Source organism: Hylobates moloch, unplaced genomic scaffold (assembly GCF_009828535.3).
Source record: "Hylobates moloch isolate HMO894 unplaced genomic scaffold, HMol_V3 SCAFFOLD_14, whole genome shotgun sequence".
Taxonomy (NCBI): Eukaryota; Metazoa; Chordata; class Mammalia; order Primates; family Hylobatidae; genus Hylobates; species Hylobates moloch.
This window is the reverse complement of record NW_026652289.1, coordinates 100,850,114-100,864,213: the sequence shown is the minus strand read 5'-3', so window position 1 is coordinate 100,864,213 and position 14,100 is coordinate 100,850,114. Positions and strand designations below refer to the sequence as shown.

General features: G+C 36.2%; 2 protein-coding genes across 6 annotated transcripts in view; both read left to right on the top strand.

The window, feature by feature from the left end:
• MNS1 (meiosis specific nuclear structural 1) overlaps positions 1-14,100 on the top strand; it is a 433,362-nt gene that overhangs the window by 166,685 nt on the left and 252,577 nt on the right. The window lies entirely within an intron of this gene.
• ZNF280D (zinc finger protein 280D) overlaps positions 1-14,100 on the top strand; it is a 177,042-nt gene that overhangs the window by 90,659 nt on the left and 72,283 nt on the right. For 2 of the 5 annotated variants that reach the window (XM_058427947.1, XM_032174646.2), the window contains exons 2-4: positions 10,068-10,111; positions 10,231-10,292; positions 13,084-13,230. In XM_058427947.1, the coding sequence (XP_058283930.1) occupies positions 10,265-10,292; positions 13,084-13,230 (175 nt within the window). In that variant the 5' untranslated portion in view covers positions 10,068-10,111; positions 10,231-10,264. Of the gene's footprint in view, positions 1-10,067; positions 10,112-10,223; positions 10,293-13,083; positions 13,231-13,797; positions 13,817-14,100 lie in introns of those variants that run through there. The other 3 variants (XM_032174645.2, XM_058427948.1, XM_058427949.1) reach the window with 3 other exon arrangements.

Sequence of the window (14,100 nt, the reverse complement as noted above, 5' to 3'; positions counted from 1 at the left end):
CAAGCCAACCAACTCCAATCATAGCTCGGTCTCTTGTCATTGTCCTGGATTTCAATATTGAAGATTGTTAGGCTGGAGCTGTTACAGTCATCCTCAATGGAGATCCTTTATGAGGATAGAATCAGTACAGAGGGAGGGAAGCCCAGGAATGGAGAAAGAAACCAGATTCACATGATACTGTTTGAATTATGCCTGTAGTTATTTCTACAAATGAGCCAATCAATATCCTTTTGCATAAGCCAGTTTGAGTTGGGTGTTTGTTACTTATAGTTGAAAGAATCATGGCCAATATGTAGTATTTCAGGTGGGGGTGTTGATTAGTATAGAATAGGGTAAAATGGTCTTCTCTCTGATTTAATACTCAAATTCTGTTATTTTGACACTGTGTCACAAATCTGATATCAGTCCCCACTTAAAATCCCTCAGTGGTTTTTCCTAAGTTGTTCTTAGGATAAGGACAGAATTTCTTAACACAGTCCATAGGTGCTTCGTTGTTTAACTCTTGTCTATCTCTATTGTCTTATCTCTTCCCATGTAACTCCTTGCTTTTTTTTTTTTTTTCCAGTCACAAGTTTCTTTGCAGCTTTTCATATTTGCTGGCTTATCTTCTGCCATAGGTCTTTTGCACATTCAGTTCCTTCTTCATGGAATCCTCCCTTCCTTCTCCTGTTTGCCTAGTTAACTCCAACCCTTTCTTCAAATAACAACTTCATCATCGCTTTTTTTTTTTTTTTAGCAAAGCCAATTTTGATTATGCCGACTATAATTCCAGGTTCATAACCTTCATAGCACTTACCATTGTCATTTTACATCTCTTTGTGTGAGTGTTTGTCCCTATCTCTAGACCACAAGTTTCATGAGTGCAGTAACTGTGTATTAATTTTTGTTCGTTATTGTCTTCCTACCCGACACACAGTACATGTTCAATCAGTACAGCTGTCCCTTAGTATACATGAGGGATTGGTTCCAGGACCCCAGTGGACAGCAGAATTTGAGGATGCTCAAGTCCCTTATATATCATGGTGTAGTACTTGGATATAACCTATACACATGCTGTCATATACTTTAAGTCATCTCGAGATTACTTATGATACCTGATACAAAGTAAATGCTATGCAAATAGTTGTTATATATTTTTTAAATTTGCATTTTTTGTTGTTCTGTTGTTACTGTTTATTGGTTTTGTTTCTGAATATTTCAGTCCATGGTTGGTTGAATCTGTGGATGTGGAACCACGGATAGGGAGGGCCAGTTGTGCACTTCTGGAATAAATGAACTTCTGTCATATAGATCTTCTGGTACATCTTTGGCAGTACATCTTCAATTTATATTTTTGTTAATTTTTTTTTGGGCAAATACAAAACTCTTAGTACCATTCATTCTCTTATTGAGATCTTTTAAAGCTTCATTCCATTTACTTATTTAATTAACATATTCCTTCATTTGTTTTTAGATCCAGGGACAGACTGGGTAAAGCCTCATTCTGCTAGTTTACATGTATTACACTCTCTACTCATGTATAAATTGAATCTGCACATAGTATAGCTTTTATTCAAATCAATGCTATAAATATTGCCCTTAGTTAAGTCATTCAAGGCATTAGAATATCCTTCTTATCCCTTAACCACAACTGTATCTTCAATCACTATTATCTGTTGCATCACACACACCAAACTCTAGTGAGTGGGATTGGGAATAGGGCAGGAGAGGGAATAGGATTCTTACTTTGTACTTTATATACACTGTATGTTTGAACCATTTTCAGTAAACATGTTTTATTTTTTTAAAAAAGTGCTAACGAAAACATTTTTACTTTAAGGATTAATGCATGTGTTTCTTCCATGATAGGGTATTTCCTAACCCCTGGCTAGTGTGATTGCTTTTATTCAAACTCCTAACCTAGAAACTCTTAACTTTTTGGTTCATAGGCTGTTATGAGAATTTGATGCACTGTCTTATCTTTCCAGAAATTGAGTATTCACAAAATTTTGCTAACTTTTTTATTTCTATGGTGCCCCCAACACCTTATCAAGAACCTCTGCTGTACCACTTTTAGTTTTTATAATTATAGCAACCATATCCTCTTTTATAAGATACTTATGTATTCATCATAATCCCCCTAATAGTTAACTTTTTGAGATAGGGTCCCTTTCATATCCTATGAAAAAAGTGTTGAGATCTGCATCTTGCATTAGAAAGAAAATAAGGATATTGTTTTTCAAATTCTTAATCGTTAATCTTATTAAGTATTGTCCTTTCAGAGTCTCGACTGAGCTCACTAACTTGGAGAATTGTTTTGGCTTTAAGGAGTCCATCTGGATTTATCTTAATTTTAGAGAATTAACGTGCTAATTCTTTGATAAGTTACCTTCAGAGAATGAAGTTTTTTGTGTAAGTTAGGAGATGGGCAGGGAAAGCTGGCCTCATTGCTCTGTCTGGAAGAGCAGCCTCTTCCAGGACCTGGATTTTCCCTATTCTAGTCCTGATTGCCTTTGAAGGCCTCTTCTTTCAAGACTGAATTCCAACCTTTTCCCTTCTCTTTGCCTGCTCCTTGTTAAGATTCTCAAATATATAATCTTTTAAAAATGACATTTGATATTTTTGGTTTGTTTTAAAAATAAAAACTATGGTGTTTCCATATATTCCCTTTTTAAAGATCTTTTCTTCCTTAGAGTGCTTACTATCGGGAGACAATATTCTTCATAAAAATTAGAATCTTCCAGAAATTGGGTGAGATTTATCTTCTAAAGTCTCTTAAGATTCTATAATCATCCACTGTTTTGTCTACAGTGTTTTAGCTGCTGATCAGGTGTTTTTAGTCATAAAGTTTGTGTGGTCGGAATGTGCCCTTTTCAAGAATAAGACTGGTTTTTAACAGTAACAACTGGACTGATTCTGAAAAAGATACTTAGTTTTCTAACACTAAAACATTTGTAAGAAATACTTGAGGCACAAAAGGAAGTATTGATTTGAAATTTCGTCTGCTTAAAGGTTGTAAATAAAAAATATAGTAAGTTAATTTCTTTATAAAATTTCATAGCTAAATACCTAAATTTTATTAAATCATTTTAATCATAGGTCTCTCCTTTAATTATATTACTGTTTATCGCTTATGATTTACATTTTCTATCACATAGTTTTGTCTTACAGTGCCAAAGTAGATATCATCATTCACTGCTTTTCTAATCCTGTTACAGTAATTTCCAATTTTCCATAATGGAATCAACAGGCAGTGGATAGTAAGGGGATATACAACAGGAGTTTTAAAAATTACTCTTTTTACTCGAGATTTCATATGATTGTAAGGTGATGAACACTGAATAAAAATTAATTTTCGAATACTTTCTTGAGATAGTTGGAAGTGCTTGAGGGATCACAAAATCAGGGTTTGAAATATTAGATTGTTATTCATAGTTAAGAATTCACTTTGTATCCTTTAAGCTCTATTCATTTGAGACTGGAATTCTAAAATGATAGTCCTCCATTTCAGTATGCCATTAGTGTCATAAAGGCTAAAGAATTGCTTATAAAATGAAATAGAATATAAAGAAAAGCTGATTGAAGTAGAATGACTTAAATGCCTGATTTCTTGGAAAATTTCTGAGAGTAAAAAAATGAAAGATCAAACTTTACTGAACCAATAAGCCAGTGTCATCTAAATGATTCCACTGAAAAACTCATTTTAAGTATATAAGTAAATTGTTAGTTTTTTTATAGATAGAATATTATCTTGAGCTAACTTTATGAGTTAGTTGAACTTCGTTTTTATGTGCAATACTTATTTTGAGTATAAATTTTCACTATTTTAAATAGTTTTCTTTTTTATGCCTGTTAAGTTGATCATATCTTGTTTTGGTGTTGCCAACTTCTTGGTTAGAATGCAATCCCCAATTAAAACATTTTTATGGTGGGGAGACAGAAAGATTAACTTTATAATGTGATTTTTTGATTATTTCATTGATTATATATCTTGAATTTATGGGGTTGGGGGAGATGTAGAAGTTAACAATTTGGCCAGGCATGGTGTCTCACACCTGTAATGCCAGCACTTTGGGAGGCCAAGGCGGGCAGATCACTTGAGTTCAGGAGTTCGAGACCAGCCTGGCCAACATGGTGAAACCCCGTCTCTACCAAAAATACAAAATTAGTCAGGCGTGGTGGTGCACGCCTATAATCCCAGCTACTCGGGAGGCTGAGGCAGGAGAATCACTTGAACCTGGAAGGTGGAGGTTGCAGTGAGCTGAGATGGTGCCACTACACTCCAGCCTGAGCAACAGAGCAAGACTCCACCTCAGAGAAAAAAAAAAAAAAAAAGCTAACCATTCACCATGTTCCTCATAATCACTTTTGTGTTTTAATTACCAGCTATTTATTTATTTATTTTTTAGAAAATAAAATACTAAGATACATGTAGAATGAGTGTTTTTTCTTTTTTCTTTTCTTTCTTTCTTTTTTTTTTTTTTTTTGGCGTGAGGGTCTCACACTGTCACCCAGGCTGGAGTGCAGTGGCCCAGTCTCGGCTCACTGCAGCCTCGACCTCTTGTAGCTGGGACCAGGGGCATGTGCCACCACTCCCGGTAATTTTCTTGTATTTTTTGTGGAGATGGGGTTTTGCCATATTGCCCAGGCTGGTCTTGAACCTCTGAGCTCAAGCCATCCTCCAACCTTGGCTTCCCAAAGTGCTGGGATTATAGGCATGAGCCACCATGCCCAGCCTGAATGTTTTTTTCTTAATAGAAATGGTATAAAGATACCTTATCTAAATGTTAATTTTTATATGTTGGTACTTTTGAATTGGATACTTATTCTATTAGATTAATAGTATATAATTTAACAGTGTGTTATATTTATATGAGGGTTAAAATTTTTTTTGGTATATATTTTAGTTTAGAAATGCTTTTTTAAAAAGATGAAAATGTGGTAGGATAGATTTGACAGCCACAGTCTGGAAGATTTATTTATAAAGCTAAAATTTCATCATGAGAAATTTCACTGTAATGAAGGTCATGTACCACATAATGATGTTTAGGTCAAGGAGAGACTGCATTATATAATATGGTGGTCCTGTAAGATTATAATGGACTGAAAAATTCCTATTACCTAGTGGTTTGTGTTATAATTGCCTGCAGTATTCAGTACAGTAACATGCTATACAGGTTTATAGCCTAGGAGCAATAGGCTATACCATATAGCTTGGATGTATAGTAGGCAATACCATCTAGGTTTGTGTAAGTCCTATAGACTCTATGATGTTCTCACAACTACAAAATCATCTAGTGATACATTTGTCAGAACTTATCCTGTTGTTAAGTGATGCATGACCATAAAACAAAATGATTTCTAAATGCTTAGCTGATAGCACGTAAATTCCAGTATAATAGAATTGAGATCAGTTTTTGTTTTTTTTTTTTTTTTTTTTTTTTTTGAGACTGAGTCTTGCTCTTTTGCCCAGACTGGAGTGCAGTGGCGCGATCTCAGCTCACAACTGCGACCTCTGCCTCCTGGTTAAAGCCATTATTCTTCAGCCTCCCGAGTAGCTGGGATTACAGGCATGCTCCACCGTGCCCAGCTAATTTTTTTATTTTTAGTAGAGTCCCGGTTTCACTATGTTGGCCAGGCTGTTCTTGAACTCCTGACCTCAAGTGATCCACCTGCCTCGGCCTCCCAAAGTGCTGGAATTACAGGCGTGAGCCGCCATGCCCGGCCTAGAGTTCTTTAAAATGGGATTTATCTCAGAGTTAAAAATAGTTAAACATTATTGAGTGGTTTCTATGTGCCAGGCACTGAGATGTGTTTTACATATATTATCTCATTTAATCTTCACTATAATCCAAAGACATAAGTCTATTTTTATTTTATATGTATATGTAAATGGTAAGTGTATATATAAAAAGCAGTAAAGCAAGGCATTAGGTTAACTAACTTGTCCAACATCATATTGGTAATAAGTGATTCAGTCAGAATTTGAATTTGGCATTCATTCTTCACCGTGTTTTACTCTTCATGGTTACTAAATGTTTAAAGTATACAATAGATTTTGAGCTGAATTAAGCCAGAATCTTCCAGTTGAACTATAAGCCTGAGAGCTAGAATTGAAGATGACTTGGCAGAAAGTTGTGGCCATGCTGGTACTATGACTTGGTTCTCCTGGTTTCTAGTGCAATATTCTTTTTTTAAATGTGCAGATACTACAGTTGTAGTTTGTGAAATTGCTTAATTTTTTTCTTATCAGAAAGTAAAGAGGACTATATCTAGTATATAGCACACCTGTGTCTGTAGTATGTGCTCTGTACTTGATCACTTGCAGTATTAATATTATTTAACACAGCAGCATTACATCAGGTGATATCTATCAATGGATGAAAGTGAAAATTTCAGATAGTTAACACACTTAGACCCACGTTTCCATTGATTTCTAATTTTTTTATAGAAAAAATATTTTAAGATATAGTTTAATTTTAGATAAAAACTGAAACCAAAAATTTATAAAATAGCAATTATTTATGTGGACAGTATCTATAAATGAATGGAATTTATTTTAAGTCAGTTACTTGGAATTCATTTTTCCCCCATGCAAACAGTATATTAAATATGGGCATGTAATCTGTACCTGAGTTAGTAGTTGAAATTAAGAGTCCTCTTTTTTTTTTTCCTGGCTATTTTATTTTATTTTTGAGAGACAGAGTCTTGCTCTCTTGCCCAGGCTGGAGTACAGTGGTGCAGTCTCAGCTCACTGCAACCTCCCTCTGCCTCTTGGGTTCAAGCGATTCTCCTGCCTCAGCTGCCCAAGTAGCTGGGACTTCAGGTTTGTGCCACCACGCCCAGCTAATTTTTGTATTTTTTAGTAGAGACCAGATTTGACTCTGTGTTGGCCAGGCTGGTCTCGAACTCCTGACCTCAGGTGATCCGCCCGCCTTGGCCTCCCAAATTGTTGGGATTACAGCCGTGAGCCGCCACGCCCAACCTTTTCTGGCTGTCTTAAAGAGCCAACTCTGAGCTGAGGCCTTTGATGTCTTCGTTGAACATCTTTGTTGGATATATTCTCTGGCAGCAGATTTAGTATTTATTTATTTATTTATTTATTTTATTATACTTTAAGTTCTAGGGTACATGTGCACAACGTGCAGGTTTGTTACATATGTATACGTGTGCTATGTTGGTATGCTGCACCCATTAACTCGTCATTTACATTAGGTATATCTCGTAATGCTATCCCTCCCCCCTACCCACGACAGGCCCCGGTGTGTGACGTTCCCCTTCCTGTGTCCAAGTGTTCTCATTGTTCAATTCCCATCTATGAGTGAGAACATGCGGTGTTTATGTCCTTGCGATAGTTTGCTGAGAATGATGGATTCCAGCTTCATCCATGTCCCTACAAAGGACATGAACTCATCCTTTTTTATGGCTGCATAGTATTCCATGGTGTATATGTGCCACATTTTCTTTTTTTTTTTTTTTTGAGACAGAGTCTCGCTCTGTCGCCCAGGCTGGAGTGCAGTGGCGTGATCTCGGCTCACTGCAAGCTCCGCCTCCTGGGTTCACGCCATTCTCCTGCCTCAGCCTCTCCGAGTAGCTGGGACTACAGGCGCCCGCCACCACGCCCGGCTAATTTTTTTTGTATTTTTAGTAGAGACGGGGTTTCACCGTGGTCTTGATCTCCTGACCTCGTGATCCGCCCGCCTCGGCCTCCCAAAGTGGTGAGATTACAAGCGTGAGCCACCGCACCTGGCCTACATTTTCTTAATTCAATCTATCATTGATGGACGTTTGGGTTGGTTCCAAGTCTTTGCCATTGTGAATAGTGCCGCAATAAACATAGGTGTGCAGGTGTCTTTATAGCAACATGATTTATAATCCTTTGGGTATATACCCAGTAGTGGAAGGGCTGGGTCAAATGGTATTTCTAGTACTAGATCCTTGAGGAATCGCCACACTGTCTTCCACAATGGTTGAACTAGTTTACAGTCCCACCAACGGTGTAAAAGTGTTCCTATTTCTCCACATCCTCTCCAGCATCTGTTGTTTCCTGACTTTTTAATGATCGCCATTCTAACTGGTGTGAGATGGTATCTCATTGTGGTTTTGACTTGCATTTCTTTGATGGCCAGTGATGATGAGCATTTTTTCATGTGTCTGTTGACTGCATAAATGTCTTCTTTTGAGAAGTGTCTGTTCATATCCTTCACCCACTTTTTGATGGGGTTTTGTTTTTTTTTCTTGTAAATTTGTTTGAGTTCTTTGTAGATTCTGGATATTAGCCCTGTGTCAGATGAGTAGATTGCAAAAATTTTCTCCCGTTCTGTAGGTTGCCTGTTCACTGTAATGGTAGTTTCTTTTACTGTGGAGAAGCTCCTTAGTTTAATTAGATCCCATTTGTCAATTTTGGCTTTTATTGCCGTTGCTTTTGGTGTTTTAGACATGAAGTCCTTGCCCACGCCTATGTCCTGAATGGTATTGCCTAGGTTTTCTTCTAGGGTTTTTATGGTTTTAGGTCTAACATTTAAGTCTTTCATCCATCTTGAATTAATTTTTGTATAAGGTGTAAGGAAGGGATCCAGTTTCAGCTATCTACCTATGGCTAGCTAGTTTTCCCAGCACCATTTCTTAAATAGGGAATCCTTTCCCCATTTCTTATTTTTGTCAGGTTTGCCAAAGATCAGATGGTTGTAGATGTGTGGTATTATTTCTGAGGGCTCTGTTCTGTTCCATTGATCTATATCTCTGTTTTGGTACCAGTACCATGCTGTTTTGGTTACTGTAGCCTTGTAGTATAGTTTGAAGTCAGGTATCTTTCATAGAATTCTGTGCTTTACCGACAAAATTCTGAAGCCAATAGATACTTATATGATCACTTAAAAACATTATGGATGAGTCCACAGGATATGTAATTGTGAATCTTAAAAATATTCTGTGTTCCTGGTATTGGTAAGTCCTTAATGTGAAGCAAGAATTATCATGTATTTATCTGAAATAAGCATTATACTGTTGCTAGTGGGACAAGCTACAGCTATTCAAAAATTGAGTTAAAGAGATTTTTAATAGTACAACTTTAGAACTAGGGGATATTTAGTTAAGCACAAGATTCACTAGAGTCTCATTTGATAGTAACTCAATAACTGAATTAATAACAATAACTTCTGAAATTAAACTAATAATTTGTCCTTTGTACTAATTCAGTTTACATAATTTGGAAATTAAAAAGTAGGAAAGCTTGCTTTTGTCAGCCTAAGGATAAAGAGGAAAGTGAAGATTGAATTAGTTATATATTCCAGTGTTTTAGATTTCCATTGTTTAATTGTTGACCCTTTTTGCTTTATAACTCAGTTTTATAAAAGCTTGTTTATTTTGTAAAATTTATGCTATTGCGTGTGCATGGAAATTCAAAAAACAGATTCCCAGTTTGAATAAAGCAATTCAAATAGTTTTTTAAAAAATGTTTATTGTAACAGCATTTTTAAAGCCAAATAAATTATTGACATACTAGATTGTAAACTTCTGAAGTCTTGGAATGTGACTTACTCATTTTTGTTTTCCCCTGAGCTTGGCACATTACCTTGCATACAGAAGGGCGTGAGTAGTTATTTTTTGAATGAATTAATCTATGATGAAATATTTCCAATGAATTTTCTGTTCCCTTTCAGTTGATAAAAAGCTAGAAAGATATAAACTAAAATTTGTTTAAAATTGTGTTTTCTTACAGAAATAATTACATGTATTTCTGAAATACAAAGAAAAGATAACAAAGATTAATGTCACCCAGCATTTGAAAAGTTAGATTTCCAAAAACAATACATTGTAAGGTGTTTACTCGTTTTTACTAAATACTTTAAAAAATTATTTGTAATTTACGAATCGTCACATTTCTTCAAATATTAAGTGCCAGGTATAATCACCATTTATTTATTAAATTTGAGTTTATTCAGGAATGAACCAATTATGTAAAATGAACTATATGTGTATATCAGATATATCAAACATAATTGACCTCTGTATAGGAGAAAAGATTAAATATGTATACGTCTAATTGAATGAAGTCCACCCTAATAGTTGGTATCTTTATTTTATAGGAAGGAAAACAGAAATACCTTGCTGCCTTGTCTGGAGTCACATGGTGAGTTTAGAGGTTAACCTTACATCCAGTAATTTGTGAATCCCAAGTTTCATGTTTCAATATTTGGTGTTACTTAAAGTGACTCATTAAATTGACTGATATCATGTGTCAGTACTTAGGTGACAATTTACAGAAAGTCATCTCTGCAGCTTGATGGGCGACAACCCTTTTCGACCAAAAAGTAAGTGTTGCTGCCACGACTAATACTAGTCTGTGTGGCTTTCGTATCACTTTACTTTAGAGAAAGGATGAAAGTTGGGAGACATTTTTTAAAAAACAAAAATGCTTAAAATTGTTAAAGTAACAAATGTTCACATAAAAACAAGTAATATAAATAAAAAAGTAAGTAAAATAGAAGTGTTTTCCCCCATTATCAGAAGAAACTACTTTTACCAATTTGGTACATACAATCATACATGTTTCTTCTGTACATAGACAAAAAATAAATTATTTCTAAAAAAGTTATAAAGCTATTGTGTCTTAAAATTTTTTTTTCTCAAAAATATATCCTGGGTATATTAACAATGGCAGTGCCCTGTTAAAAAGAAGGAAGACCTTTGTATACTATATGAGTTTGCTAGGGCTGCCATAACAAAGTAGCACAGACTGGGTGGCTTTCACAATGGACATTTTTCTCATAATTCTTGAGGCTAGAAGTCCAAGATTGAGGTGTTGATAGGATTGATTTCTTCTGGGGGCCATATGGAAAGGGTTTGAGGCCTCTCTTCTTGACTTGTAGATGGCCATCTTCTCGTTTTTTTTTTGTTTTGTTTTGTTTTTGAGACACATTCTCACTCTGTCACCCAGGCTGGAGTGCAGTGGCATGACCTCGGCTCATTGCAGCCTCCTCCTCCTGGGCTCAAGTGATTCTCCCGCCTCAGCCTCCTGAGTAGCTGGGACTGCAGGTACTCGCCACCAAGCCTGGCTAATTTTTTTTCTATTTTTAGTAGAGACTGGGTTTCACCATGTTGGCCAGGCTGGTATTGAACTCCTGACCTCAGGTGATCCACCTGCCTCAGCCTCCCAAAGTGTTGTGATTACAGGTGTGAGTCACTGTGCCTGTCCTCCATCTTCTCCTTACATCCTCATGTGATCTCCTTTCCTGCTTGTGTCTATGTCCTAATCTCCTCTTCTATTAAGGACACCAGTCATACTAGATTAGGGCCCACCCTACTAACCTTATTTTAATTTAATTACTTCTGAGGACCCAGTCTCCAAATATAGTCACATTTTATGGTGGTGAGGGTTAGGTCTTAAACATATGAATTTTGAGAAAACACAGTTCAGCCTATATATATACCAACTGGATATAAATGATACTTTTGTTATTACTATACAACAGGTCTCCCTAATTGTTTAAAATTGTGCATTTTCTGACTTCACCCAGTCCATAGATTATTATACGCCATGTGCCTACTGCCCCTCTAATGTATAGGGGGAAATGTATTCCTATATGACCTTGGACACATAAAATTAAGACACATGAAAAAATAGCAGTTTGAGATCATATATGTTAAATCTTGAATTGCATGATATTGATTATCAATGTAGTTCAGATTTTGAAGGAAAGTAAAATCTAATGGTTTACAAGAGGAAGGAGGGCGAGGGAATTAATATTTTGTTGAGTATCCACTTGATTTTAGGTGCTTTATGTGGCATTTTCTTGAATCTATGTAATACTTCTATTAGGTAGATATCATACTTGTGTTATAGATGAGGAAAATAGGTTCAAGTAACTTCTCTAGAGTCATATGATTAGAAACAGTGGAGTAAAGATTTGGATTATTCAATTTGATGCCAACTTTCTGCTCTCTTTGCTCCAGACTGGAGTGATACAGATTGTAAAGCTGAGAAGGAAAGATATTCTAGGTAGAAGAAGTGGTATAAATAATAGCTCTGAGACACACAATAAGGCTGGTATTTCAAGTATTTAAAAAACACAAATGCCAAGTTATGACTTACCAATGAAAATTAGTATTTTTAATTATTAGATTTGAAGAACTCTGTATAATTAGTAAAATAGTACAGTTTAGAGAAAGAAGTTTCATGATATTGATGGCATTTAGGAAAATGGGAAGGCCTTTTGTTTTGGTAGGTGGACTACAGTATAACATTAGACTAGAAAATGATTTGTGACATTCTTCCTGTGAGAAATATCTATTTTGTCTTTAATTGAATAAGCCTAATTAGTTTTCCATATTCTATTCTAGCATCTCTTCCCTGCTGTGTTCTGCACCTGGCATTTTTTTTTTTTTTTTGACATACTCTCGCTCTGTCACCCTGGCTGGAATGCAGTGGCGTGATCTCAGCTCACTGCAACCTCCACCTCCTAGATTCAAGCGATTCTCCTGACTCAGCCTCCCAAGGCGCTGGGATTACAGATGCGGGCCACCATGCCTGGCTAATTTTTTTCTATTTTTAGCAGAGATGGGGTTTCACCATGTTGGCCAGGCTGGTCTCAAACCCCTGACCTCAAGCAGTCTGTCTGTCTCGGCTTCCCAAAGTGCTGGGATTACAGGTGTGAGCCACTGCTCCCATCCTGCCTGGCATTCTTGAGTCTGGTTTAGTTTATCCAGTTTATCTCCCACCTGTTGCCTGTTATTCTTAGTTTATCTGCCTTTTGTGAATACATGTTTTTAAAAGACAATGGGTATAATCCTTTTTGTAGAGATAATCATATTCTATGTATATGACTGAAACTCACTTTCACTGAATTTGACTTCCAAATTTTCTGTCTAGTGTAAATAACTACTGTCATTGATTATCTGTTTAGCTAAATTTTACTATTTAATATTTTAGAGAGTAAGCTCTGCATTTCTCACTGTTGTTACCACATACTGACTACAAATATCAATTCAGAAATTGCTATTAAGATTATTAAAGTACATCTTAAATTTAATGCTATGTATTACAAAAACGTTTTTATTTTTATTTTCAAAATTGAGGTTTACTTCTCTCCTTTTGAAAATTAGGTAATTCAAAAATGGCAGAACTGTTTATGGAATGTGAAGAAGAGGAGCTGGAACCATGGCAGAAGAAAGTAAAAGAAGTTGAGGATGACGATGATGATGAGCCAATCTTTGTTGGAGAGATATCAAGTTCAAAACCAGCAATTTCAAGTAAGCATTTACTTTTAGTGAAACCAAGCTTTATAAGGCATTATTTCTAATAGAAATCTTGTGAACTGTTTCATAGGTACTTGATGTTCATGTTCCACTGTAAAGATTTAGGTATCAGAGATTGGGTGGGAGGCCAGTAAGAACTTGAGAATCAGGATGGGGATGTGATTGGGGACTCGAGGAAGGAGGTAAGAGATTAAATATCGGATGTCAGAAAAGAGAAATGGACTGAGATTAGCTGGTGACCCTGGAGGTCTTCTGAGATTAGAAATCATAATTTTTAATGGAGTTAAGTTATTTATTTATTTATTTATTTATTTATTTATTTTGAGACAGGGTCTCACTGTGTCGCTAGGCTGGAGTGCAGTGGCGCAGTCACAGCTCACTGTAGCCTCAACCTCCTTGGCTCAAGTGATCCTCCCACCTCACCTTCCCAAGTAGCTGGGACTACAGGCATGTGTTACCATGCCTGGCTAATTTTTGTGTTTTTTATAGAGACGGTCTCACCATGCTGCCTAGGCTGCTCTCGAACTCCTGACCTCAAGTGATCCACCTGCCTTGGACTCCCCAAGTGCTAAGATAACAGGTGTGAGTCACTGCACCTGGCCTTAAGTAACATATGTATCTGTTTATTCTTTTTCATTTTTCTCAAACCCAGAAGAAGAGAAAATAAAACATTTGGAATGCTTTGCTTAAAATTTCAGAATATACTAAGTGAGTTTTTGTTAGTCTCAAACGGGACTTCTCATATCCAGTCCTCATTGCAGTGTCATCTATACATGGCTGCAAAATGTATAGGTGATGAATGATTGCACAGACTCTGGCCTGTGTACCAATAGAAGCTGCAGGTTCTGACCATATCCATCTTCC